The following is a 24,138-nucleotide window of genomic DNA, read 5'->3' as shown; positions in this document are numbered from 1 at the left end:
CTTAAAAGTTGTTAGTTAAAATTATAATTTCACTAGACACAAAATGCCGTATTTGAAAAAACGTCTTCTGTCATACGAATTGAAAATGCTAAAAACTATTATATATATATATAAAACATCATATATTTTAACATTTATCACAAAAATTAGCTATTCGTTTTGTTAGATTCGGTCGCTATGGTCTTAAGTTATTATAATATATATGAGAAAAGTTTAAAACACGTCGACAAAATTAAATTAATAAGGCCAAACTATCCGACCTTCGCCGAAAACAGTGGAATGAACTGTATCACATAGAGAAAAGTTATTATAAACTGTTATGATTGCTTACACCACTATTTTCGGGAAGGTCCTTTAACACTTAAGTCATTAATATGGCTCATAGTTATGCCCCATATTATGAGGGATTGTAATAACCATTTTGACTTTATTATATCTCTGACTGGCGTCAAAACTAGAGTTTATACTTCTGGGTTCTTTTCATTTAAAAAAGGTGGCTGCAATGCTTTAGTAGGGGTTTTGATTGGGTTAAGATTTTATTTCACCAAACCAAGTATATCTATAGATTCTTGCACACTAGTGTTCTGTTCTTCTGCTCTGTTCTAATGGATTTTGATGTCCAGAACTCTAAACCATCAATTGAGCTGGAACCACGTTAGAATGTATCTTGAGTTGAAAAAACTAAGTGAACTTAAATTTTATTTTATAAGAATGTATCTTTTAGTGATCTTTTATTTTGCAATTGCTCCATTTTCCTGCGAAAACATAGGGGGCAACTGTAAAATAAAATTCTTTCTCTTACTAAGGAGTTTAGTATACATAGGAGATGATTATAACAGAAGGCGAGTTCTATATTGTATACTCAATTTGATTTCTCTTGTTCTTTTTTCTATAGTTAATTCGCGCGCTTCATTATAAACTGCATCAACTAAAAAAATCAATATTTTGTTAAATATACTTTCCAAAAATGTCTTTTTCAGTTAATGCATTTTAATTCTAAGCGTAATACAAATGTAGGTATATTTTTGTTATGAACACAATACTTTTTAACCCTCGTATTTATACGTGATGTCAATAGCACTTTAAGCCTACGAATCCCATGCCATAAAAAGTGGCTACGTCTAATTATAAGCCACAAAAATATCGAGCATCGCAATCTAACACCTTAACATTAGCTTTGGAGGGTATCGCTTTCCGCTACGAATTCTGCCAAACACTCCTACAGTCGTATAATTGTCTTGTGGACGTAACATGTCTTGAGATCAACTCGTGAGCAACCTTACTACAACGTTCACTGCGGACACATAATGTTTTGTTCCCTCAATTTGATACCATTGGTTTTGCTGGCGAACCTGAAACAAAATATATTAACCTTTAAATACAGATATTAAAACGAAAAACTAGACGTCTTTCGTTAGGATTTTTATAAATGTGGGAATAGCAACAAGCAATATACATTTTCCCGTTGCGTCGCAATGTGTTTATATTGACAGAGATAATTTACCAATTTATTAATATCAGATTGTGCTGGTCTAGCCTTTAGGCTCGTAAAATACTATAATACACTCGTAATACTATAGACTACTACGGTTTCAAGTTAACATAAAAAAACAGTCAATCTGTAGAAAATTAACAGCAAGAAATGATAATGCAGATGAACTGAAAAAATGCATGTTGCACCTTAGTATTAACTTAGCAGAAACTCAAAATAACTGTACTATAATTTAAGGAATTCAAGAATATGATTAATAAGAACTCCATAGAAATCAAGAAAATAGTACTAATTATTTAACATAAAAATATTAAACAAGAGAGAAAAATGCAGCCTTATCGTTCACGCGACCTTTGGATGGTAAGGGCAAATCTAACACGGAATCTTATCAGGTAATAAACCTACTAGCAGTAATAAACAACATGTAAACCTGGTGAAATATACGATAGGAGTTTTTATGGATACTATAAAAAAATCTAGTAGTCAGTAAATTTATACGGTATTTACATTCGTAGTAGTAAACTACTATTAAACCTGTGTTGTAAGAGCTTTGTGTTTACATATTCTAAGATTACAAAAAGGAATAATTATTTTATATGTATTATATAAATATGATTACCTCAAAAAATACTCGCCTATTTTACCGAGCTATACTTTAGAAAGTTGTCAGTGTTGGTGCCTATTTAAGACGTTAAGCAACTTGCTCTGTAAGATGTGTATTGGTTGTAGTATGTGTGCTCGATTAGTGAAATTATAGGCCAAGGCATATGACAATTTAATCATTCATGACATTCCATGAGCCGTATAGCAAGCATCAATAATAATGATGTTCGGGGGTGAAAAGGTATTACTAATGAAGAGTAATTACCGCGAATGCACCATGGAAACCATTGCGATAATTTTCTGGTGAACTTGTCACGATGTGCTAACTGACCTGACCTTATTTTTATCTTATCACTATTGCCCCGCCAGCGTATACCGTTAACGCGCGCGGATGCACCATTTCATTATGATCCATTAAAAAAAAATATAGTATCCAGTACACATAGTACAAACTGAATATACTTTAGAAAACAGTTATATTATTGTAATATATCAAATTACCTGGTGGCGTTGTGACTGACGGGGCCGAAGACGACGCAGGCGTAGCGGCTGTAGTCGTTGTGGTCGTCGACGTCGTCGGAGCCACTGTACTCGTCGATCTCTGTCAACAACATAATACATAGATAGTTAATTTTTTTTTATATGCATCCTCGGCACACAAAATAGAATATAAATATAAAGATAAAAAACTAGGTTCGCACTCCGTTAGATTCTCTAATATGTGACCTTATACATATATATCTTTGTATCTAATATATCTTTGCATCTAATATATACCTTTGTAAGGTATATATCTACGGGCATGTCAAATATTTCTAACTAGCTGACACGCGTAACGTAATGGACGGTTTTTGAAATTTTTATTCTTCTATTTAATTTTACTTATATAATTCAGGTTAATAATGGCCCATATTATAAATAATTTACAGACTATCATACATATGAATGATATTGAAATTAATATAAAATATAAATATAAATTGTTTGTGTGGTCACAGCACTGATGACGGCAATCTGTCACAGAAGCGCCGATACACCACACTTTTCGGCCAGTTTTTCGATCATTTTTTATCTATTCCTACTCGTAGTCTGCTGATATACAACCTATACCATGCCTCATTAAATGGGCTATACGACCAGTAGTTCCTGAGATTAGTGCCTTCAACCAAACTCTTCAGAGGTATAATGTATTTACATATATGTATGAGCATAGATATGTATAGGTACACATTGTTTTCCTATATAAGTATAAGATAACGATAAACAGCTCATATATTTATGATAACTATAGTACATATTAAAATAATAGTGACAAGGCCAAGGTTGAAATTTAAATTCAATTAAGGATGTACACATCTGAAGTACGACACAACAAGGAGAATATTGAAGTAAACATCTATATTAACACAACTCGTGACCAGGAAATTGATAATGTCAAAAAAAGATTAATTCAGCCGTTTTGTGAATGATGCTTCATAGCGTTTACAAATAATAATAGGGGTATGTTTTTATTTCGACTGGGTGTTCATAACATTTTTGGTAAGATTTGTATAGATTAAAATAATACATATAACGTGGTACTGTGTACTTATAAGCGTGTGAAGCGTATGAAGCGTGTGGTGTCGCTGTAAGAATAGCACCACCCTCTCTCTTCCCGTGGGTGTCGTAAAAGGCGACTAAGGGATTCATCGACCAGTGGACGGGCAGCAGCGTCCTACTGAGTACCTACCATCATACTGCGATCGCCAACCCGCATGCCAAGCGTGGCGATTATGGCAATATCCCCCCAAATGAATTTACACCCAAGGCCCCGGCCCCCAGTCCCCAGCGGCCCCGCTAGTCTTGATCATGGTAGCGGTCATGGAAACGGCGGGGCAGGGGGTGCGAAGAATCTCCGGGTAAGACCAGGCTACCACAAACGACGACCACTGGCCCTGGCAACATACAACGTTCAAACACTGCGGACCGACGAAAAGTTAATTGAACTGGAGGAAGATCAGAGATTGCACTGGCATGTCGTGGGATTATCTGAAGTCCGAAGAAAGGGGGAGGACTCGATAGTCCTGAAATCGGGCAATCTGCTTTACTTCCGGGAGGGCGATCAACTGTCCCAAGGCGGTGTCGGGTTCCTCGTCCACAAGTCCCTTGTGAATACTGTTATCAAGGTCGAGAGCGTGTCGACTAGGGTAGCGTACCTGATACTCAGAATTACCAAACGGTATTCATTGAAGGTCATCCAAGTGTACGCTCCAACTTCGACGCACTCCGACGATGAGGTTGAGGCTATGTATGAGGATATCTCCAGAGCCATACATAGTACAAAGACTCATTATAACGTTGTCATGGGGGACTTTAACGCAAAATTGGGCAAACGAAGCGGTGATGAGCTGAGAGTGGGGCAATTTGGTATCGGTGATCGGAACTTCCGAGGTCAAATGCTGGCCGACTTCATGGAGAAGGAGAACCTCTTTATGATGAACTCCTTCTTCAGGAAGCCGGAACACCGGAAATGGACGTGGATTAGTCCCGATGGTGCCACCAAAAACGAGATAGATTTCATCTTGTCAATGAGAAGACAGATATTCAATGATGTCTCTGTGATCAATGCCGTCAAAATTGGAAGTGATCACCGGATTGTAAGAGGCACATTGAATCTGAATCTGAAACTCGAACGATTCATTGATGAAATCTACGCTCCGCCCTACACCTATACAGATCCAAAACCCCGAAAGCTTTCAGCTAGAATTGCAAAACCGTTTCGAAAGCCTTGGTGACTGCGTTGACGTGGACGATTACAACAACAGGTTCGTGGAAACTGTCCGTGCGGCTGGGTCTAAGCACTTCAAAACCCGCCGCGCAGAAAGAACCGGAAAAATATCTATCTCTACCCTCAAATTGATGGATGAAAGGCGAAGTATGGTCCTGCAGTCTCCGACTGACGCTTCTCAGTATCGGCAACTTAGCAGGCAGATCTCTAAGTCCTTGACTCAACTTACGCCACTTTAACACAAATTGTGTAAAGGAGGCTATTGAGAGAAACAAGGGCTCAAAAGTCTTTAACAGGGATCTGGCTGCCGGACAGAGCCAGCTGACGCGACTTAAGACGGATGACGGCGGGATCGTTTCGTCTAAACCCGAACTTTTGAGGGAAATTGAAAGTTCTATGGACAGTTATACACGACAACACGGGCACCTGTTAACAACACGGCGAAAGACCCTAGAGCCAAATTAACCCGACACTATACCGAAGATATCCCGGACGTCAGCCTGTACGAGATTGGTATGGCTTATAAACAACTTAAAAACAATATATTCGCCGGGCGATGATGGAGTTTTGCAAAAAGATTATAGGGCTGGAGGTAGACCTGTTCTACGAATCCTCCAGAAGCTATTCAACTCTCTAAAGTCATCCTCGAGGGCAAAACGTCAAGCATGGCAAAGGGGTGTGGTGGTTCTGTTCTTCAAGAAGGGAAACAAATCGCTTCTGAAGAATTTCAGACCCGTAACACTGCTGAGCCATGTTTATAAGTTGTTTTTGAGAGTCATCACGAATCGTCTCGCGCGCAGGTTTGACGACTTCCAGCCATCCCGAACAAGCCGGGTTCTTAATATTCAGTACCATAGACCACATTCATACGCTGCGGCAGGTAATTCAGAAGACCGAAGAATACAACCTATATACTTTGCTTGGCGTTTGTGGACTATATAAAGCGTCTTTTTTTCGAGACGTGGGCACTACATCTCTCCAGCGGTGCCAAATTGACTATCGATATATCGAAGCGTTGAAATGTTTGTATGAAAACGCCACTATTTAATTTAAGAAAATCTTCCACGACCAGAATTCGAAGCCTATCCAACTGCAGCGAGGTGTCAGACAAGGCGATGTCATATCGTTTAATGATTTTATGTTACCGCTGCGTTGGAAGATGTCTTCAAGCTTCTGGACTGGAGCGGGCTGGGCATCAACATTAACGGCGAGTACATCAATCACCTTCGATTTGCCGACGATATCGTGGTCATGGCTGAGACCCTGGAAGACCTTAGCAAAATGCTCGAAGACCTCAGTAGAGTCTCACAAGGAGTAGGTCTTAAAATGAACATGGACAAGACGAAAATTATGTCAAACGTCCATGTCGTACCTGCTCCCGTAAAAATCGGAGATTCTACAAAAAATTGTCGATCACTACGTATACTTAGGGCAAACTATCCAGCTAGGTAGATCCAATTTCGAGAAAGAGGTCAATCGTCGAATCCAACTCGGATGGGCAGCGTTCGGGAAGCTCCGATATATCTTTTCGTCCAAATTTCCGCAGTGTCTCAAGACGAAGGTTTACGACCAATGTGTGTTGCCAGTGATGACTTACGGAACAGAGACGTGGTCGCTAACTATGGGCCCCATCAACAAGCTCAGAGTCACTCAGAGGGCAATGGAGAGAGCTATGCTCGGAGTTTCTCTGCGTGATCGAATCAGAAATGAGGAGATCCGCAGAAGAACCAGAGTGACCGACATAGCCCGAAGAATTGCGACTTTGAAGTGGCAATGGGCAGGGCACATAGCTCGTAGGACAGATGGCCGTTGGGGCAGTAAAGTCCTCGAGTGGCGACCACGGACCGGAAGACGCAGCGTAGGAAGGCCTCCAGCAAGGTGGACCGACGATCTGGTCAAGATCGCGGGAAGGCATTGGATGCGAGCAGCGCAGGACCGATCGTCGTGGAGATCTTTGGGGGGGCCTATGTCCAGCAGTGGACGTCTTCCGGGCTGCGATGATGTGTACTTATAAAATAGTTACACTATTGCTCACTTCCGCTTTGGATATTATTTTAATAAAGAAATTAATTACAGAACCACTATAACAGTACAGATTTGAAAACAGTATTAATTTTTTGTAAAATGCCTATGGAATGAACTGTTTAACTAATTCTTACAGAAATTTATAAAACAGAGAAATATTAAAAATACCAAAATAACTCTATTTGCGTATCTCTTCCCGTTACATGAAATTAATATGTAATGCTATACACACTTAATTCTCCAATGCATTTCTTTTTATGTAACTTATTTAAATGGCAAATAATTAATAATTGAACATTTTTATGGTAAATCAGATATTTACATCTCTTGACGTTTAAAGTGACGTTCTTTGGGAATGGCAAAGCATGAGTGCTATTATGGGTCTCACAGGGTAATGTGATTTGCATAATACTGTTCATGTATGTTCATAAACAGTAGGCAACCTCTTACCACCAAGTGTACCGTCACCTTGTTTGGCATTTCAATTAAATAGTAGAGGATTACTTAATTCATAATATACTCACACTTATCTCCAGCACTTTGCTTTGCAATTCTTCCACTCTCGCTGTGAGTGTGCCGTTGAGGGCGGATACTTGCGCCTTCAGTTCGTCCTCTGCCTTCATGTTCGCGGACACGTTGGCAACAGTCTCATTGGTTTTAGCATGCAACTGCTGCAATAGGGTTTTGATATCCTCCACCCCCATTGCCGCGTTTAAGGCTTGTTTGTGAGCGCTCTCTATTGAAGCGTCATAACCTTTTATCTGAAATAATAATGTGAAAATTAATTTAATTTCTGCCTTTTAACTTAATTGGGTACAAAATTAATGACAAAATTGATATCGAACAGTGTTAAAAACAAATAAAATTCATTTATAAATTTGTCAAAAACATCGTTTAACATAGCCGCGAAAATAACAGATAACAGACACATGTTGTTAGGTTACCGGAATACAATTAAGATGCTGCCTTACTACTAACTGACTGTGACTTAATGCAATAGGGGCGGCACAACACCCTGTATTTGATGCTTGGTATAAATCTAAATGCATAGAGCAGAGCAGACCTGTGAACCGAAATAGGCGACCGTCCGCTGCAACTCCGCCAGCCGGTTGGGCGTGTCGGCCAACATTGGTGCAGCGGCGAGTTTCTCTGACACCGCGGCTATCGTGGCACCAGCTTCTTCCACTCTTTTGGCGAGCTCCTGGTGCTCTTGCTCGAGTTTCGCAAGCCGTATATTGAAGTCTGTGGCATTCGCGCGCAGTTCTTTGGCAGCAGTGTGGCATACTTGCAGGGCGTCACCTACACTGCTGCTGCTGGTTGAGACTGTCGACAAAAAATTAAATTTATAAATCTTAGGAACAATATATTCAGTGCGTTTTTTTGCAAAAAGATTATAAATGAAGATATATGAATGAGTAGAATAAATTCGCTTTCAATCTCTCTAAAGTAAACAAGTAAGTATAGAATAGACTGTTGAAGAAAAAATGGGAATCAATGATATAAAAATATAAATGGACATTATAGCAATACTTTTACTAATATTTAATGTTGTCTGTTGCACAGACATATACCTTTCTTAATATATGTACATACAATAAAATTATAGAGTTAAAAACGTGCGAAACCCTATATAATAAAACTACGGTATATATAACTGCGTCTTTTTTTTCCATAATTCACTCATTCACAAAAATTAAACGCTTGTACAAATCCATTTTAAGGTTCAGATTGTTTTCTCATATTCTTTTAATTTAAGAAAATCTTCGTCAAACAGATAGGCAAAAATAGGTTTATTGTATGTTTAATGATTTTATGACTATACATCACGAGTTATAGGTTTCTGTTTGTCTGTATTGCGTATGCACTAGGTATATAATTTAAATACTACATTACCTGCTTCCGTATTATATCCGGGAAAATCGTGCACAAAGGAACCTTCAGTCGCCCTTGATCCACGCATATTTTATATCGTCAAATTAAAGTGAAAATGAAATCAACATTTAGGGGCCATTATAATTTGATTCCACAAAAACATTGCTTTAGTAAACAAATACAACTCTATAATAATATTAAACATACGAAAGTGTGTTGGTGATGACAAATTGTAGGTATACATTTGTTATCTTTCCACGTCTGAACGATATTTACAAAATTTTGATTATATTATTAGACTAGCTTTTGCCCGCGGTTTCGCTCGCGTTAATTTATCCGCTTATGAGTGGAATTTATCAAAATCCTTAGGGGATGCCTACGTCATAGTAACTTTATCCATGCAAAGTCTCAGTCCGATCGGTTTAAAGTTCAAAGTTTCATACAAACTTTCATCCCCTATTATATCCTTTTGGGGGTAGTATTTATCAAAATCCTTTCTTAGCGGATGCCTACGTCATAACATCTACATGCATGCCAAATTTCAGCCCGATCCGTCTAGTGGATTGGGCTGTGCGTTGATAGATCACTACGTCAGTCACCTTTGAGTTATATATTTATTAGATATATAAGATACAATTTGTATCACAACAACGGATATAGGCTACGATGTCATAAAATAAGTAGATAGATAATATTACGGAAAACTAGTTTCCAATAATTGCATTATTATGTACTTGTGTATAATTAAGGTTTACATTTAAGAACATTGATCGGTAATTCTCTTATAATGACACAAATTACTAAGATATTTATTCTAATTCTTTAACAGATTAACATACACACGAGTCAAGGCCGCCATTTGTAATTGCAATAAAAATCTGTTGTAATATTTTATTTTATGCACCTTCATTTTCATTTTGTGAGCAATAAATGATAATTTTTACTATTAATAAAAGATAGCAGGAGTTATCTTTTGTTAATATAGATTATCATTCTAGGATTAGGAGATTTTAAACTACTTTATATCAGAAAAATAAATACTTGCCTTGCTTTCCGATGGATACGGGTTCGATTCTTCACACGGTACCAACATTTTCATTCATGAGTATGATTGAGTATGAATGATTGTTTATATCGGTCTGGGTGTTTTCTATGTATAACTTGTTTTGTTAACTGCTACGGTACTGACAACGATCTTTAATAGTTATAGATATTACTATAAATCATATGTCACAAATGCTCTCACTTATAAAGATGCATTTTTTTTATACAATTGAAAGACTGACAAATGACGGCCCAGCTCATCGTTCCATCATTATAAGTGACTGTCGCCTAAAACATGAAAGACATTGACGGACGAGGTGAACAGGCATTGCCATTCCTAAAATTCTATTGTTGTAGAGTATGACGTGTAACAGAAAATCAGCTAACATCGAACTACGACTAAAAATTATTCGAAGACTAATAAATAAGTGGCATATATGTGGGTACATTGTTATTAATATTTTATGTTCACCGTCAATATAATAAAGAATCAGTCTCGTAAAGTGTCTTGTCATTATAACATCCTAGTTAACAGTTGTGCACTATAATATAATATATACCATTTGGCGACGAGGGAACCCAAATTATTATATAAATTGTTCATTGATATTATTAGTTGTGACATAATGAGTGAAAAAAAATCGAAGGATATTGGCTACTTGAAAGAATTCCAAATACATGTGGATCGGTGGCCCACCTACATGAGTCGACTTAGGGCGTGGTTCGTAATTAATGATGTGAAAATTGCAGACCAATCTAAATACTTGATGGCCGTGGTTGGCACCGAAGCCTTGGACCTTATAATCGACTTATGTTATCCGGAAAAACCTGAAAACGTGTCAATTGAAAAAATCGAATCGCTCGTTGACGAACATTTATCTCCAAAGAGATCAATTATCGCTGAACGAATTATATTTAGATCATGCAAACAAACAGAGGGACAGTCAATAAGCGATTATCTTGTAAAATTGAAGAAATTAAGTAAGGCGTGTAAATTTTCTTCTACCGACAAATTAAAAGAGAATCTGCGTGATCAATTCGTTTATGGACTTCTCAGCGATCGTACACGGCAACGCCTGTTAACAGAGAAGGACGAGGACCTCACATTTACTCGTGCCTCTGAATTGGCACTATCGTTGGAGACGATGGAACGAGACTCGGGACCGGCTACGGAAGCTGGGCGTGGTCGCGGCGGCAGCGGTGTCACCGACCAGGAACCTGTGTATGCAGTCAGCGGCCGCAGTACCGGCGCCGGTAGCGGCCGTGACTGGCAAAGGGGAGCACGGCGACAAGCGCGCGGTAGTAATCGAGTACCGCAGCGCACCCAGCACAGGTGTCATCGTTGCGATGGAAATCATGCGTCAGACAAGTGTTCGTTTTTATATAGTGAGTGTTATGTGTGCGGAAAAAAAGGGCATATAGCAAAAATGTGTAACCAACGTAAACAAAAATCTATTCACGGGGTTAGTGGAGCGGTAGTGACAGCCACCTCGTCAGATTGTTCTGACTCCGAGGACGGGGCCCCCGTGACAGTGTATCAGTTAAGTGATGACGACTCAGACGAGAAGTGGAACGTTTCTGTTCACATAAATGATGTGCCATTAAAAATGGAGGGCGATACTGGTTCTGCAGTCAGTATAATTTCTTATGGCACGTATAAGACGTTATTCAGTGATTGTAAGTTACAAACATATACGACAAATTTAAGAATGTACAGTGGGCAAAACGTGAAACCGAAAGGTAAGATTCAATGTACAGTTCGTATAAAAAATAATATAATATCAAATTTAAACTTAGTCGTTATAGATAATGAATTCAGTCCATCTTTATTCGGTCGAGATTGGATGCGATCTTTTGGTATTATTTTTCCTAAAATATTGTCAGTAAGTACTATGCATAATACACAATTTACTGTACCCATAGACACAAAGAGTGCTGTATATAATTTAAAAAAAATGTATCCGGACGTGTTTAAATCGGGTGTAGGTACGTTTAATAAGTGCAAGATAAGGCTAGAACTAGTAGAAGGGGCGCAGGCGGTGTGGCGCCGAGCGCGGCCCGTGCCGCACGCGCTACGCCCGGCTGTTGATGCTGAGCTACAGCGGCTTCAGCATGAAGGCATTATATCACCAGTAGAATGGAGCGAATGGGGTACGCCCGTCGTTCCCGTACTAAAAAAAAATGGACAAGTGCGATTATGCGGAGATTTTAAAACTACCTTGAACCCGGTTCTCATGGACGATAAATATCCTATCCCCAGGATCGAGGATATATTTTCTACATTACAGGGGGAGAAATATTCGCAAAAATTGACCTTTCTAATGCGTATCTACAAATCTTGTTAGATGAATCCTCAAAAAGGTTGTGCACGATAGTGACACAACAGGGAATATTTTGTTTTAATAGACTACCGTTCGGTATTAAGTGCGCTCCATAAATTTCAAAGATTGATAGAAAAATTGTTTAGGATGCCCTACGTAACTTGTTATATTGATGACCTAACTGTCTGTGGTATAAATAGACAGGATTTATGGATGCGGTTATTGAAAGTTTTTAAAATATTATCAGAGTGTGGATTAAGAGTAGCTCCAGAGAAATGTAGTTTTTTTCAGAAGTCCATATCGTATTTAGGACACATAATCGATGCGGACGGGTTACACACGGAAACGTCAAAAGTTGATGCGATCAACAACACAGCAACCCCCACCAATGTAAAAGAGTTAAAAGCGTTTCTCGGATTGATAAATTATTATGGGAAATTCGTGAGAAATCTGAGTGATATACTTTCCCCTTTATATCAATTATTAAAAAAAGGTAAAAGATTCGAATGGAGTAATTCTTGTAATGTTGCATTCGAGCGCGTGAAGAATGCATTAAAAAACTCGTCATTGCTGGCGCACTTTAACCCTTCGCGGCCGATTTCGGTCACGTGTGACGCATCTCCGTTCGCGGTGGCGGCGGTGCTGTCGCAGCCGGCGCAGTCGCCGGTGCGGCGCGGCGGTGGCGCGGTGTGCGATCGGCCCGTCGCGCATGCTTCACGCACGCTCACCGCGCCAGAAAAGAACTATGCACAGATATGTAGGGAGGGGTTGGCTGTTATTTTTGCAGTTACTAAGTTTCATGAGTACATAGACGGTCGAGAATTCACTTTAGTCACAGACTGTAAACCGCTCGCGTCTATTTTCAATGAAAATAAGGGAGTCCCATTGATGGCCGCGAGCCGTCTTCAGCGCTGGGCCGTAATACTAGGCGCGTACAACTATAAAGTTAAGTGTATCAGTTCAAAACATAATTGTGTAGCCGATTGCCTATCGAGGATTCCGACCGTTGTGACAGAAGAGAGTACGCGGATCGATTCATACATTAATTTTATACAAAATACGTCTCCCATTAGTTACAAGGATATTGCAAAATATACAGCATCCGATAAAGTATTGCAAGAGTTACATAAAAGTATTAAATCTAATTGGATATACTGTAAATGTAAAGATTTAAAGCCATATTTTGAAATAAAGGAATATCTCAGTATCGAGCAAGGCTGTATTTTATATGGTCATCGGGTTGTTATTCCCGGCGCATTGAGAGAGGCTATTTTAAATTTAATACACCAGACGCATCAGGGTGTGGTGAAATGTAAAAATTTGGCTCGAAACTATGTATACTGGCCAGGTATCAATGGCGACATAGAACGTGTGTGTGGCGCGTGCGGGACGTGCGCCCGCGAGCGGGCCGCGCCGCCGGCCGCGCCGCTGCACCCGTGGATGTGGCCACAGGAACCCTGGTACCGAATACACGTTGATTTTTTCTCGTTACCCGGCGATTCTAAGTATTATTTTGTTATCATAGATGCACACTCTAAATGGATTGAGTCATTTAGAGTTCACAACACTTCAGCTACTTCGACCATAGACAAATTGCGCAAAGTATTTGCACGATTTGGTCTTCCACATGAATTATGTCCGATAATGGACCACCATTTTCTAGTCATGAGTTTACAATTTTTTTGAACAGTCTAAAAACATCCAATAACAACGACTCCTTATAAACCTAGTAGTAACGGGGCAAGAAAATGCGGTAAAAATAATTAAAAAAGCATTAAAAAAAGCGGTTCATGACAAAATAGATTCGGAATTGGCGTTGGACAATTTTTTATTAATATACCGCTCTACACCACATAGTATAACTGGGAAAACTCCAACAAGCCTGTTGCTAGGCAGAGAGGTGCGTACACCTTTTAGTTTGTTACAACCCAGCACGAGCGAGTTAGTGAAAAATAAACAAAGAAAACAGATTGAATATAAAAATAATAATACCTATAGACAATTCAGCGTCGGGGATCACGTGTATTTTAAGTTGTTTCGGCGTAATACATTTACATGGGAAAGGGTGTTGTCACTGACCGTGTGGGTCCATTCGTACTATGTCAAGTATAATAATAAATATTTAAAAAAACATGTCGATCAGTTACGCATATTTAATAGTATTGATTCAAATTTATTATATGATTATGAACGTCGATCGAGTGGGGATGCTGCATCAATCAGTAGCGGTCAAATCGTGTCCAACAACGACCAAAATCTACCTGAACCCGATATTGAACCCGTGACGGAGACACAGCCGGTAGGCCCGCGGTCACTATACCCACAGGTGCTTTCGCCAGGGACTCATGAGTCACCCGATGGCGATGCCCCTAGATCGCGTTCAATTCGAATACGCAAACCGGTGTCAAGATATGGAATGGATGAATAATTTTTACAAATATTTTAGGTTTCACACAAGCTGTACATTTTTCCATTTGTGTATGCGTACACCAGTAAGCGTTGTATATTACTGTTATACTTACATAAGACAACTGGTTTAATATGTAATTGTATTTTTTTTAATTTTAGTTATTTTTTATACTAATTGAACTTTAAAGTTAAACGTTTTTTTTGTTTCAGTGTTTTTAGTTTTAGATTTAGTTTTTTTTAATGTACTAATTGAACGTAAAATTTTATATATAAGATTAAGTATTATGGTATGTACAGGTGTAGTAAATATAATTGTTTTAGGTTATTTCTTTTCGTTACAGTGTTATATATCTACAAGTAAATAATTATTATGTATATATTACTTTGTAGCTAGGGGGGGAAGAATGGCATATATGTGGGTACATTGTTATTAATATTTTATGTTCACCGTCAATATAATAAAGAATCAGTCTCGTAAAGTGTCTTGTCATTATAACATCCTAGTTAACAGTTGTGCACTATAATATAATATATACCAATAAGAAGGGTATATAAGGTTAAGTTTGACAATGCGGACGTGAGATGTCTGTGTTTCAGTCGTTCATAGGCTACGGTAACCGTTTACAATCAGATGGGCCGTATACTTACTTACCACTACTGTGGTATGAAAAACGCAGTTGCAGCATGTTAGTAATTGCAACAAAGTTTTGCAGCCATATGTTGAATATAGCGGCGCAAGACTAAGGATGCAGATAAACAAATTCCGCAGTAAATACCTACAAAATCCCACCTACACACACAATGCACAAACTTTGATAGCGACGCCTACTACGATTCTTATCTAAACTATTCCATATGTATTTAAATATATTGTAATTAGCAATAAAAATGTACGCGACGAATTTAATATGAGGTCGAAATGAGATCAAACAATATCAATTCTAGAATAATAAACAACAACATAAAGAATCATTAAAAAGTTTTGTTTAAATAAAATTTGGTCTATATACTAAACCCGCCCGATGGAAAGTATTTGACCGTTGGCAATAGCCATGTATAATAATACAGTATTTAACTCCTAAATTACATAGAATACATTGTAATACCAGTGATATCTACACATCGTTGCCATTCTTGGGGAATAAGGTGTCACATGCCTCCGTATCCTATAACTTAACTTCCGTATAGCTCACTATACACTGAAATACAACTTGAAAACAAAGTTGCTTATCAGTAGGATCATGTAAGAAAGCTATCCACACAGATTGTTTTTTTACAAAGTCTCTTCCTATTACTAAATGTAATGAATTGCAATTAAACCAAATGCACGTAACACCACGGAAACTAAAACTAAAAAGATTTTATTACAAATAGTATAAATGCAAAAGTCTACGGACCTGTCTGTGGTTGTAAATAATAATATAAAAAAAAACCCTAACATCTTTTAAATATCTGAAAACTAATAAAATCTCTTTGAAATCAGAATTTGATATCTAACTATCACACCTAATATTGAACCGGTTTTTTTTTCCAGACAATGAACAATATGATACGGTTACTTTCACATGTCTGTGACCTATAGCAACTAGTAAGTCATATGTGCTTAAATCATTATCGTATATTCAGACATGTAGTTAGTGGCGGCAATGTTATGTTTTAGCAATATTTACAAGATTCATTGAATCAATTAGTAATTCAACGCTATCGAAAGGACTTCTTTTTCGAAATATTAAAAGCTGTTGGTTGACCTTAATACAGCTTCTCTGAACGATGGAACAGGTGCACTTCAAACCCGCAGAAGGACTTATAGAAGGGCTGAAGGCCAACTCCTGAATGCCTGACACGACTTCACTTCTGACGGCACCGCTACAGATCCGAATCTTGTCTCAGGCCGTTGTAATTTCGATATCCATTTGAATTGGACGGGGGATCGATCGAGTGGGCAGGGGATCTGATGGAATAGTGTCTATTCATAATATTATATTTTATTTATTAATTTATTATTTTGCACACAAAATTGTATAAATAGCGAACTTTATGCCTGATGGCATTCTTTACCAGTCAACCGTCGCGTTGATCAGAGATAGTAAAATTCATTAGGAATTTATCATGATCGTTTCCAGGGGAACCGCGTGTAGGTTAATCTACAAGAGATTAGAGAGTCCATTGCTAGTAATATATTACTAGCTATGGATCCACTAAACTCCTGTACTAACTAATCTCTTCCCCATCATAGTACAATGTTGAACTTATATAGTACAGTAGTGGTTACCGTTTAATAACAGATAACCCCTAAATAAATATATTCTATATCTTTGCCTTTGTTTCTGAGCATTGAGTTGAGAGCATTGCATTGAGGTAAAATAATCATTATGATATCTTATATTGATATTATAAACAATGAAATATAAACGATTTCCGTTATAATGATAAGATTATAAGATAAGTGAGCAAGTTTGCTCTAATGGTCTATAGTAGCTATTGTTTGAGTCCTGTTTTGTTTTTGGGCACGTTGTGATACCAAATCCAATACCATACTTTCCTGCAATGCTTTTTCTTCAGAAAATAATAGACTGCTTTATAACCACCGTGAATAGTTGTGTAGTTATAGTTATTATTACAATTAAACCAATTTACATTTAGATTAGACCTACCTACTACAAACAATAAATGAAATTCACGAAAAAAATCCTCACGAGTAGTAAAATAGAATTAAGCTTATTTTATCATAACGCAGTCGAATTTGAAATTTCAACAAAGACAGAAATAGCATATCAGTCCAAGGTGATCTAAAGGAATTCTTTCGTGAACCAATATACAAAACCAGTGCACTGACAGTTATGAATAACGAACCTCTATCCATTTCCATGCGTAGAGAAACAATTTGCCGCCGAACATCGACGAAGAGCCATAACACTGTCGCTGCTGAAACAACGCAGACACATAGTGATAAGGCAGCAGCGAGGCGGACGAAGGGACGAGAGCGTCGCCGGCGAGCCGTCCGTCTTCCCCATGGCTCTCCTTCATCACTAGAGGCTGATAGCAGGCGACTGCTTCTCGACCCTCCACCGCCAACCAATGCGTCCAACTCCCGCCGTTTCCTCATCTTCTTGCCGACTCGCAGCGGCACAGCTGCGTGCACTGCGCTCTCCATTACGCGGGATCGCTACCGCAAATACATCCGCACAATTGCACTACCACTAGGCACTTGATCACTTTCACTGTGTCTTATATCTCGCGTATGACGTCTAAACTCACCAGCGCCACAATTGCGACTGAGTAGAACAAATAATCTGTTTAGATTATGATATGATAATGATTATAAATGTGCTTACGTATATTAAAGAGATAATAGCTGAATTAAATAGTTAATGGTAGGTTTATGATAATTACGGTAAGGTATAATTTTCTGAGAACAATATTCTTATAACGTGGATAGACAGTGATAACACGTGATTCTTTTTATGGTAAAGATATCATGGCTATAATACGCAAAACATAAATCGTACGATTGTGCAATAAGAGAATAAAATGTCAACCTCCGGTAGCGAAGTAATTTATTATGACGCACTGTGTAAATAGTCTGGCTTCAATTCTTAATCGGGCCTTTTTAAGAAACGCATGATTGTTATAATATTGAAAATGCATATTTCCAGCTGATCGACTTCTGAAACCACTTCCAAATGATCAACATTCGAATGTCGTTTCTCACCTTTGCGTACTATGAAATATTGTTATACATTAGCAACGTTTTTGTTTGCTAGTTTGTGATTATTACATGAACTAAGCGATATTGTAATGCTTTTCTAATAAACAACAAAACTGCATCTTATTAAAATCGAATTTGCGTTTGGACTCAGTTTTAAAAAAGACACACATGCAAATTCGTTTAGTCGGTTATAAATATCCACAATACAGAACAAGTTAAATAAAAAATGAACGGATCTTATAAGCGATTGTGTAGTATGAGTACAGAGTCATCAAAATCTATTAAAAATTGACAAAGATATTACTTGTTTGTTTATGCACACACAAAACAAGTTCCATTAACTCAATTTTGTCGAATTATATTTCATATTATTTACGCTATATACCTAAATATTTTGTTTGAGCAACAAAAACTATACAGGAATGTAGGTTACGAAAATATTGTGAAGGTCAGCGATACATTTTTACAAACCGCAAACTTCCGTCGTCCATCTAATGTTTTCATTTTATTATTAGATTAATCATATCATCAAAAAGATTTATTGCTATAAGATTTTATTAAGAAACTATAATATTATTAGTATAGGGCTAACAAAGGAGTAAATATCTTCTTTTTAAAAAATAAAAAGTATTATATTATGTAACGAGTTCTGTATGTGTTTTTTTTTAATTCGTTGGAAAACTATCATTGAGTTATTCAACTGCGGTTGTCTCAAGATGTTTCAATAATGATTGCAATGTTGTACATAGTCTTAACTAATTACCTACAATTAGCACTAAATTGAAGGTAAACAGCATGTGCTACTTACGTGGCAAAACACGAGAGTTACGTGTGACAGGCAAATAAAACTTATTAAGGCCATTTACACGTTGACATTGAACTCTTTCTAGTCGGTACTTATTTAACCTTGATCTTGTAAATTACAGCATATTATATTCAATGTAAGTAGCGGTATTTATAATTCAATGTCATATAAACATTCACCAATACATCTATATCTATACTAATATAAACGAAACGTGTCTACCTTTTCTCCACTACGCAATTTTAGTGCAAAGGTAGATTATATCACGAAGACGGATATAGGCAAAAAAGCATTTTTATTTAATTTGAATTAGCTAATAATAATGTTTATTGAAATATATTTTAGAGCGTCATGAAGAGCGTCTATACCTGGACAACCTATGTCGCAATTTTCTTAAACTATTTACGTATTTTAACATTATTTTCCAAAAGAATCTTTAAAAAACCTTTTGTAGTTCTCTATGAATATAAATCTTCATGCAATACTATTAATCGATAATAACTATTATTGTGCATCTTAATCTATAAATGTATTAGTGTTACATTATATATATTAAATGCAAAATAAAGTTAAGATACATATAGGTAACCTATACGTAGTAGCTGTATAGTTTTGTCTAGTTATTTGAAAAATATTATCATATAATCATTTAAATATTCTACTTCTGCTGAAATTGATAGATATGTATGGCTTAAGACTTGGGAATGAACGCTCTTCATTCTCTTATAAATGCAACAAAGGTTTGTTTTTACGCTTTTATTTTCAACCAATCATGATAAAATTTAGTATTATTACAGTTTGCCGCATCTATCCTTTACAGCATCACCGAATAATAGAGGGCGAGTGCAGACGACACTCCGAATCCACAAAAGGATTTATAGAGCGGCTGAAGGTCATCTCCTGACTGACCGATACGACTTTAGTCTCCGCTAGGGGTACGAAGTATACGAAGATTGGTTAACGACGTCGTAATTTTGATCCCCGTGTGAATTAGCCTCATCTAATTCACACGGGGATCAAAATTACGACTCAATTGAATGGGCTGGATATTGTATGTACAACCATTATTCATTCTATTTTTTATTTAGGTCAATCATGGTCACGCGGACTTTACTATCTATATTTATTCTTCACAGTTCTAGATTGTTATTATAAATGGAGTTAGTCATGTTTTATTACAAAATTTATTATAATATACTTTTGAAAGATTTATTACAAAATGTAATCTATAATTAAAAGTCAGCATTATTGATAAGCAAAGTTGACGTATCCCGTGATAACGAGCGAAGTATTGGAGGCATTATCGACCTGTAATGTGAATGAACCGTACGCATGCGCAGTAAAGTTGCGACAACCAACAACGCTCATCACTTGTAGTTATAATTAATATTATAATAATGGCTTTGTAATTATTATTAAATCTAATCCACATTTGATACAGTGGTTTTAAATGAATGCACTTATTATTTAATTTATTATTACATTAAAATTTCACTTCACCATCACTGTTATCAATTAACATATTCTCTACGTATAGACGACACAAGCACACAGATAAAACAAAACACGATCGCGTCACAGAACGTTTAAATCTTACGGATGAGATTCACAAAGATGATTTAATAGTTCTTCGAGAATTAAGGATAGTGTTGAGCACAAACAAGGGTTTCTGAGGAGTTTGGGGAGGGAACAAATTGTGATGTCACATAGGCGCGGCGACGCATGCGTGCAAAAAGAAATGTAAGAGATTTAGAAGTATCTAGATGAGGCAACATTTCTATATGAATTCTAGTAATATTATATATTTTTATGTAATTGGAATACCATATAAACCGATGAACCACTGATGGAAATCGTAACCGATGCCTATATACACGAACAGGACAACGCACATTACGTTATTATATGACACCCGTGACACCGCTCAAGCGTTTTTACTGCCTTTTCACAACAACTTACAGGCGAAACGCAAATTATAAAGCAAGCTATATAAGCTAAAGTCTATCACGCATAACAGGCATCCTTTATAATTAGATTTAAGACTGTCATTACTTATTCAAAGGAAAAAAGGTCGTGAGTGATCTGACAGACATTAGGTATATATATAGACGGTATATATTAGATTATCGTTACGATTCGTTCTTTTGATGTCAGAATATGTGGTTAAATTAGGTGTGTGTGCAGCGACATAGCATCCAATTTTATACCAAATAATGGAAAGATAGATTGTCAAGATCATCTTATCGATTGATTAAATGCAATAAGTTTATCCGTGTATGGGGTTTTAAAAAATATGTCACAGACTATCCATATAATGATGCAAACACCAATATTAAATGTATTTATTTTGTTACGCGCCAAATTTCTCAAACAAATGTATTATATTTCTACAGATTATATTTGTACAATCATTTCTAGTAATATGCATATATCTGTTTACGTTACGTTTCTGTTTTACGTTAGCTACGTACATAGTAAATGGCGCATGGCGGTCTAATTTGTAATATTAGTTGAATAGACACGAAAGCTCAATTATTTACTATTGTATACCTACATAGTACGAACTGATAACTTTCTACATTATAGTAAATAATACTATAATGACGTTCTGCAAGGGGTAGACAGTGAATGCTTATTATACTAAAAATATATGAAACGTACGTATTTACGTTAACCAATAGAATATGACCTAAGCTTCTTTAGATTCTAGTATTAAAAATTTCAGGCTGCACATTTTGTTCCACAACAGACAATTTATAGGTGTATCAGTTACCTACTGAGAAATCACCAAAAACCATAAATACGCCAATCCGGTCGGGAACACGCCTCACTTATTAGCGCCGCGTATCAACTTGCTTTAAAGGATAGTTAGAGAGTGAGACAGTTTAAAAGGTAGTACAATTCCTATAATTTCTGTTCTAGGGTGTAAAATTACTGTTTAATAGAAGTTATATTTAGAAATATATTCTGAAGGGCAACGCATGAGTGGTATCACTTCAGAATATACACGCGAGTTATATGATAACCTGATATCCGTATTCCTATTCATTTACATAGTCAATGGTTACGACTTATAATCAAGTTAACCGCCAGCTTGTTTGCCATTCCAATTACAGAAAAAAATGATACAGTGTATTTTAGCTTTCATGAATAGCAATATGTCAGGGGGGCCATTAAATAGGCATTGCAATATATTTCGTGATATCTGTGCTGCTATACATGTTATCTATCTATAGCCATTGGATACTACTTTTGATCAGATGTATCTGATCTTACCATGTTTGACAATACAGAAATATAAAAATATTAACTACATTCAGTTCTAATAAATTATTTCTGGAACATTTTTAGCGTTACCCTACATAAGATCTCAGATTTACACGGCAAATTTATTAGAGATTAGATTGCCTAGTTTCGCTAATCAATCGCAAAGATAAGATAACAGGGTAAGGTTATAAGACATTGCAATACTTAAGGGTGTTATTACCAAAGGGGGGGGGGGGCGAGGGGGTTAATTGAATCTTACTATAACAGTAAATTATGGTATTAAAATGGTATGGATTCCTTTTACTAATATTAGGTAGAGTGAGTAAAAATAGGAATGACATCCATTTACAATTACAATTAGCTGATAAGTGATTATAATTGGAAATGAAATATTTGCATGTATTTCCTACAAATTTATATAATTTCTATAAAATATATTTAAAATATGCATATTATATTTATAGAAGATATATAAATACAGTTTAAACCATGTATACATGAGATCTCATAGAACATAAAAGTTTTGTTTAATGCATATTTGAGTCATCACACTAAAATTATAGACTAAAACTTTCAAGTTTTAGTTTGTATCCTAAATATATAATAGTTTCCTAAGTCCTAAAAAATAGTATCATAATTTTCCAAGAAAACACAATTAACTATTTCAGCACAGGTAAAGTAAGTAACCAATCAATCAGTAAGGTTGTTTTACAAGCTATGTTTCAGTCTGTTATTGAAAGTAAATAGTATACTACTTCAGATGTAAGTAAATTTATACAAATACATAATGATGACATTGCGTATGGGTTACCATGTTTGTCATACACATTTTGTCATTTCCATTTTTCAGCAAATAGGATCTTAGCCTATTAGACATTAGTCTTATTAAAAAGATTTAATTTTCCGTGTTTCAAGATAATGTTTAGTAATTTTAAGGGCATATATATTTTTAGGAAACAGCAATCTTTACTATTGCAATTTACTAATAAAGTACAATAATACAAACATTACCGAGCATGGTAATGTTTGTATTATTGTACTTTATTAGTCAAGAATAATCAAGGAAATAAGTATGATACACACTTACCTTTGTTGAATTCTAAACGCATAACAGAAACTTGATCGTATAACTCTGCACATATCCATGTTAGCATTAAAAGCCAGAGCAAAAGTGTGCCTCGTACTGCCCACCGGAGTGCACATCGTACCTCTGTGCCTATGTTAGGTTCTGGAGTTCTTGGTGTGTTTATGCGGCTGCGTTCTCTCCTGAAATTATATCATTTTTATAGCATCATCCCCTTACCCTTAAAATAAAAAATCATATATTGCATTTCAAAGCAGGTTCTGATTTTGTAGAGTAATTAATTGTTATAATACAATTACAACTTGGGAGTATAAAGATAACAAAAAACTTCATGATTCTGATAAACAGAAAATTTTCCAAACACAATTCTTTAAGTACCTATTTCACATTCACAACTTTAATCGAGAATGGTTTTACTTTACATACAATTAAGTTAATATTTATTACCAAATTAGCTATTTGTTACTGAAATAAACTTAATTTACATTTATTTTTTATTATAATGTACAAAATTAATATAACTACAAACCTGGATATTCTCTTTTTTCTACTAGGTATTATTTCCAAATGTAAATCCTCGGAGTCCTCGTCACTGGATAAGTCCAAGAGGCGAAAGTTTTCTTTGTTAACTTTAGGTGGTAGAGACATTTTTTAACATTGCACATAGTAAAACATACTATTTCTTGATAATACAGACTGTCAGGGAGGTAAGGTGTTTAAATTTCGTATATAACACAATA

The 24,138-nt window shown here is 36.4% G+C and overlaps 1 protein-coding gene across 7 annotated transcripts; it reads right to left on the bottom strand.

Annotated features, from left to right (window-relative positions):
- Window positions 1-965: 965 nt before the first annotated feature.
- On the bottom strand, window positions 966-24,138 carry LOC131853820 (uncharacterized). Of its 7 annotated transcripts, none has more exons than XM_059204875.1 (6): window positions 23,928-24,138; window positions 23,402-23,580; window positions 7,951-8,210; window positions 7,412-7,648; window positions 2,597-2,696; window positions 966-1,352 (listed from the first exon to the last, which is right to left on the bottom strand). In XM_059204875.1, the coding sequence occupies exons 1-6, from the start codon at window positions 24,044-24,046 to the stop codon at window positions 1,321-1,323; spliced, it is 927 nt and encodes a 308-aa protein (XP_059060858.1). In that variant the 5' UTR covers window positions 24,047-24,138; the 3' UTR covers window positions 966-1,320. The 7 variants fall into 7 exon arrangements, with proteins under 7 accessions (XP_059060858.1, XP_059060851.1, XP_059060852.1 ...); XM_059204868.1 differs by lacking the exons at window positions 23,402-23,580; window positions 23,928-24,138 and adding exons at window positions 17,387-17,826; window positions 20,530-20,750; XM_059204869.1 differs by lacking the exons at window positions 23,402-23,580; window positions 23,928-24,138 and adding exons at window positions 17,387-17,826; window positions 20,548-20,750.

Source organism: Achroia grisella, unplaced genomic scaffold (assembly GCF_030625045.1).
Source record: "Achroia grisella isolate CSIRO2021 unplaced genomic scaffold, CSIRO_AGI_Agris_v1 utg906, whole genome shotgun sequence".
Classification (NCBI taxonomy): Eukaryota; Metazoa; Arthropoda; class Insecta; order Lepidoptera; family Pyralidae; genus Achroia; species Achroia grisella.
Note: the sequence above shows the minus strand (reverse complement) of the source record. Positions and strands in the feature narration are given on the sequence as shown.

Coding starts and splice junctions, on each gene's coding strand:
- LOC131853820 (XM_059204868.1), bottom strand. CDS start 17,687: ATGGAGAGCGCAGTGCACGCAGCTGTGCCGCTGCGAGTCGGCAAGAAG. Junction 8,211..17,386: donor ACGCATGGAAATGGATAGAG/GTTCGTTATTCA, acceptor TTTTGTCGACAG/TCTCAACCAGCAGCAGCAGT. Junction 1,353..2,596: donor GTCAGTCACAACGCCACCAG/GTAATTTGATAT, acceptor ATTTTGTTTCAG/GTTCGCCAGCAAAACCAATG.